Genomic DNA, 6,000 nt, shown 5'->3' on the forward strand with positions numbered 1-6,000 from the left:
GAAACAGAATGTGCACACAGCTTAGGCCTTCTGAAGAGGAGATATTATGTGGACCTCTTAGACTTTCTCCTCTATAATCACACACTGTGTGGCTTCAAATTCATTAACCCTGATAAGTCATTAAGCCTCTTGGATCTTAGTGGATGACTTAGCCTACCACACTTTTCAGCTTCTTCGTGGCCCCTTGTTTTCTTATTGTCCTGTTCTGTAAACCTGTGCTAGAATGTGATACTGTGATACTGTGAAATGAGGAGTGGACCCACGTGAACCTCATGAACTTCAATAAGCTCAAGCATGAGATCCTGCACCTGGGTCAAGGCAACCCTCAATATCAATACAGACCAGGGTACTAAAGAGACTGAGAAAAGCCCTTGGAGGAGGAACTTGGGTATACTGGCTGAGGAAAAATTGGATGTAAGCCATCAATGTAAACATGCCACATAGGAACCCAGTTGTATCCTGGGCTCCATAAGAAACAGTTTGGCCAGTAGATTGAGGGAGTTGATGCTGCTCTGGTCTTGTGAGGTCCTACATGGAGTATTGCATCCATCTCTGAGGGTGTCCAAGATAGATACAGACCTGTTAGAATGGATCCAGAGAAGGGCCACAAAAATAGTCAGAGAGTTGGGACACCTCTCCTATGAAGAAAGGCTGAGAGAGTTGGGGTTGTTCATCCTGGAGAAGCCAAGGCTCCAAGGAGAACTTATTGTGGCCTTTCAACACTTAAAGGAGGCTTATAAGAGAAACCAAGACTTTCTACCAAGGCCTCTAGTGGCAAAGGGGCAACATCTTTAAACTTGAGGAGGGCAGGTTTAGATTGGACTTAAAGAGGAAGTCTTTTACAAAGAGAGTGGTGAGACACAGAATGTGGTTGCCCAGAGAAGCTGTGGATGCCTCATCATTGCAAGTATTTGATGTGAGGCTGGGTGGGACTTTCAGCAACCTAATCTAATGAAAACCTTCCAGACAATAGGACACTCAGAAATCCCTGAATCCTGAGCCATGAGGGATGCACTGCTCTCTTTGGGAGTGTTCTGTGTAGCTGATGCAACAAAATTTGGTAAGCAAGAGAGTGCTTCCTATAGGTCCAGATAAGTAATGTCTTCTAATTCCCAGAAAAAAACCCCACACCTGTTGTCTGATTATAAGTCAAAACTGGCTCATGTGGGTTAATTAAGGTGCAATAAGGCATCTGAGGATTATGTCAGCCTGCAGAGGGTCTTTCGTGGGCTGATGTTTGAGAGTCTTCTCAAAACTGCCAAAGGGAGGAGGCGAAGGATGAGAACTGGAAAGTTCTGAAGCTCTCACTGGAGTCTCTTTCATCCTATAGATCTCAGGAGGTCCACAAGAAGGAGGAAAAATCCTCTATATCCTTCCTCAGGCACCCTATTCACTCCATTACTTCTCAGCAGGCCACCTAACACATGCAGGAGCAGATACCTGAGGTGTGCCCGAGCAGCTGTGCATATGCATGTGCATTGCAAGGCAAGCTGCATTCGCATGAGTGCCTCTGGAAGTGTGTGCATGATTGTACCTGTGTGTGTCTGTGTGAACAAGGAGTTGGGCAGACCTGGGGATGTGTCACTACTGTAACTTTCCCCTAGCCTTCATGCTGGAAATCTAAATGGGCCATTTGTTTTTGTTTTGATTTTTTTTTTTTGCTGCTGCTGTAATCTGGGGCAAGGAGCCCAAAATTAGTTGTTCAGCTCCTGATGACCCTTGCTAATATGACTGTTCAAAAGATTAACTTTTGAAATGAGACTCTGCGCTCAGCTAGATGAGTTCAGTGAACCACAATGGATCTCTCTAGCTTGTTGGTTGTTGGGTGGGTAGGTGTTGCTGCAAAGTAATAGGACAATGGGAGAAAAAAAACCTGACAACTCAGCATTAGGAACACGTTTTTATTCTGTGCGTGTGTGTGCATGTCTGTGGCTGCCATAATTCACTACTTCTCCTGACCTCTACTTGGGAAGAAAAAAACCCATCACTCTGTTAGAGAGATAGTCTGCCTATCTTAAAGGCAAAATTCCTTAAGTTTGAAGTGGGAATTCACTTTATGGTGCTGACTGAAGAGTTATTGCAATTGCTCCAATCTATAGCAGAGGACAAAGACATGTGGACTCAACCCTAGTGCATCAGAGCAGTGATATCGTGAACAGACCACAGATTTTTAGGACAAAGATGAATTTAGCAAAGGCAAACACAAAGAAAAGGGATATAATTACTGGCTAAGAAGTTCTGCACTGTGAGTGAGAGCTATAAATATCTTGGCATGTGATACTTGTATATATATATAATCAGCATTCAGAACAGAGATAGAAGTGAAGAAATATAAAGCTGTGTATTGTGTAACAGTGAGTGCAAGTGCGAAGTGACTTGAGAAAGGTAGACTGTCAATTTATATCCATATAATACTGATAGAGAGAGTTTAAAAAGACAGAAGGACAGCTGCTGAGTGTGAAGCTTGATTAAAGCAAAGTGAATAGAGGAGGAACGAAAGAATGCACAGCCTGAGATAATGGCAGGAGCTGGCTTGCGGTAGGCCTTTAGAATCACTCCATCTGTTCATCTAGTAACCAAGCAGTGGAAAATGCCTGTCCATGAATAGCACCTATACATAGATGGTAGGAGAAGGTCTGAGACGCAGAACGAAGCTTTAAGTGACTGCCAAGTACAGAAGGCATTGCACATCAAAGCTTGATTACGTGGTTACTCCAGATCTTCAACAGACATTGCCGGCAACCACAAGGCTTGTCTCCTGGATAGTCGGGATGCACAGTGTAACTGGTTAAGGCTGAGAGCTGAAAGAGAAATGCCCTCAAGCATAATTTGGTATAAAAAAAAAAGCCATGGAAAAAATGTTTATCTTAAAATCATCCTTGAAACACCTCTAGAGAAAACTCTTGGATGTGTTATCAACCACGTAAAAGCATCTTTGAAACACTTGAGCATCTTTGGAGAAAACTCTTGGATGCACTATCAGCCATGCTTGTATTTTATGGATTTGTTTTAAATGCAATTAAGTTCCCAATGATTAATTTTGCTTTGCTGCTTGAGAAACCTCAGTTTGTCTTGTCTGCCCTGTCATAGAATCATAGAATCATAGAATCAGCCAGGTTGGAAGAGACCTCCAAGATCATCCAGTCCAACCTAGCACCCTGCCCTATCCAATCAACTAGACCATGGCACTAAGTGCCTCATCCAGGCTTTTCTTGAAGACCCCCAGGGACGGTGTCTCCACCACCTCCCTGGGCAGCCCATTCCAATGGGAAATCACGCTCTCTGTGAAGAACTTCTTCCTAATATCCAGCCTATACCTACCCTGGCACAACTTTTATTCTGTTTCTTGCTGTTAGAGTAAGAAAGAATTCTGATTAAGATAATTTTTTATGGTGAGAACCGCTATGGTTTTGTACTGTCTTACCACACCTGTTTTTTTCAAGTCAGTTGCGTGCTTCTACTAATTCTGCTGACTGACTGGGCTGATGGGGCCCTGGGGTTCGATGGTGAATGCTCAGGAGAGAGCCACAGAACAAATGGAATGACAGAGCATGGAATATGATTCAGCAACCCTTGTTCTTAAGTGTATTTTAACTCATGGAACCTCTTTGTGGTGCTTTCTAATGTGATTGCAGAGAGCTAGTGAAATACTTTTTGCTTGTTTTAGAGGAGAACGAATAGTGGATGTGTTAAGGAAAAGAGACCAAACACTACAGAAGACAAAAGATGAACTATCAAAATGTCTGTCTGTCTACCTATCTGTTTGTTTATGCATTTATTTATTTTTGCAGATTCAGAACAATCTGTGGGCAGGGAATGCAGCCGGTGGCTCTGTGGTTACTTCCTGCATGCTGCCACGAGATACATCCTCCTGTATGACACCTTATTCCCATTCACCTCGGACAGATTCTGGCTACACAGGCTTTTCAAACCACCAGAATCAGTTCAGCCACGTGCCCCTTAATAATTTTTTCACTGACTCTTTACTTTCTGGAGCAACTAATGGACACGCTTTTGAAACCAAGCCGGAGTTTGAGAGGAGGTCCTCCAGCATTGCAGTTCTACGGATGAAAGCCAAAGAGCACGCTGCAAACATTTCCTGGGCTATGTAATACAGCAGTTCCCTCTCTTCATTTTCCTAATTTCTTTTTATCTCTTTTTTTTTTTTTGTGTGGTGTTATTTTTTTTTTTTTTGTTAATAGCAAACTGAAAACATTTTTATTTCCCATATTTAAAGGACACAACAATAAGCTGCTACGTGTGGAATGCTAGAAATCACGATATACACAATGTCTGCTTAAACAAATGCAAGATAGTATTTAACAATAAACCAATAATAAACCAAATAGATCTACCATGCATCGAGCTCACAAAGCCCTCTTTGTTTTATTTTGGTTGGTTGGTTGGTTTGTTTTGTATATAAAAATATGCTCTGTTGTACCAGTTGATGAAATAAAATTATAGAACCTGCAACAAAGAATAAACCTATTAAGCAAATATGTCTACTGCATTGATTTTTAAGCAGCCATGTATAAAAAAAAAGCTAAAGCTTTACAAATGAACACTTCACAAGCAATCAACTCCATAAAGGGAAATAAATTTATTATACTATGAAGTAAATCTCTAAGCAAACTTGACAGAGAAATAAAAAAAATAGATGATTGTTCATGCTGTAGGTGGAATTTGTAGACTTAACTCTTGTGCAGCTGCTCTAAACCATCTCTGCTGTTTTGCTGAATGTATATTGAGTTTGTTTGAGTCACACCACTGCACAGTTAACCTAATGAGGACAGAAGTTATTCCTTTGTTTTATGAAGCTGAGTGGCTGCCTGGTTTTGGACAAACACATAACGAAAAGCAAGATGCACAGTGTTTCTGGTTTTCAAAGGCATCATAGAATATGTAAGTCAACCAGTAGTTAAATTAAATCTTTAAGGTGGCAGATAGAATCATAGAATCAACCAGGTTGGAAAATACCCCCAATACTTCTTAAGTACACAAATACTATTACACAAAATCAAACAACAATTGAAAATATCTATCTATCTACCTACCTATCTATCTATCTATCTATCTATCTATCTATCTATCTATCTATCTAATTCTTTTTGAAAAATAGATGTTTATTTTTGCCCAAGATACATGGCCAGTCAAATAAAAAAGGAATTATAGAATCATAGAATCAACCAGGTTGGAAAATACCCCCAAGATCATCCAGTCCAACCTAGCACCCAGCCTTGTCCAATCAACTAGACCATGGTACTAAGTGCCTCATCCAGGCTTTGCTTGAACACCTCCAGGGACAGCACACACATGATCTCACATAAATCTGTGCATTACTTGCTCTTGTTGATGCTGTTTCGCATGTGATGCATACTCAAACACTTCTTCCATTCACAGTTCACAGCCTCTAGGTTTTACTAGCACCGCACTCTGCTTACGAATAGAATCATAGAATCAACCAGGTCGGAAGAGACCTCCAAGATCATCCAGTCCAACCTAGCACCCAGCCCTATCCAGTCAACTAGACCATGGCACTAAGTGCCTCACCCGTTCCCCTCCTGGACACCTCCAGGGGCGATGACTCCACCACCTCCCTGGGCAGCCCATTCCAATGGCAAATCACTCTGTCTGACAGCACATCTTGAAGCTTAGGCGACTGGAAGAGCACATAAAATAGGGCTGCAACATTTTCAACAGAATCCAGGTTTACCAAGAAACACAGCAGCAAAGTGTTGCTTCCAGTTCAGTCAGTCTTACTAACTGCTTTTGTTACACCATGATGAAATGGAAAGAAGTCCAACAAGGCTTATTAGTTTCGTTCAGTAACTGATCTCAAGGTGTTTTAAGAGTACATTTCATTTAGTTTTAACCACAATTTGTTAATACATTCCTTATTTGTTCATAGGAGATTTGTTTAATTGTATTTTTTTTTCCAGAGGGTAAGATTGGTTTGCTCCCTTTAAAGTTGATAGGAAATTTTTGTTTTTCATCTGCAGC

At 41.2% G+C, this 6,000-nt stretch overlaps 1 protein-coding gene across 1 annotated transcript in view; it reads left to right on the plus strand.

Annotated features, from left to right (window-relative positions):
- Window positions 1-4,497, plus strand: part of ALX1 (ALX homeobox 1) — a 29,127-nt gene extending 24,630 nt beyond the window's left edge. Inside the window, exon 4 of the mRNA XM_064142906.1 lies at window positions 3,792-4,497. Coding sequence (XP_063998976.1) covers window positions 3,792-4,112 — 321 coding nt within the window. The 3' untranslated portion in view covers window positions 4,113-4,497. The remainder of the gene's footprint in view (window positions 1-3,791) is intronic.
- The last annotated feature ends 1,503 nt before the right edge of the window (window positions 4,498-6,000 follow it).

The sequence above is a fragment of the Pogoniulus pusillus genome, chromosome 4 (assembly GCF_015220805.1).
Source record: "Pogoniulus pusillus isolate bPogPus1 chromosome 4, bPogPus1.pri, whole genome shotgun sequence".
Taxonomy (NCBI): Eukaryota; Metazoa; Chordata; class Aves; order Piciformes; family Lybiidae; genus Pogoniulus; species Pogoniulus pusillus.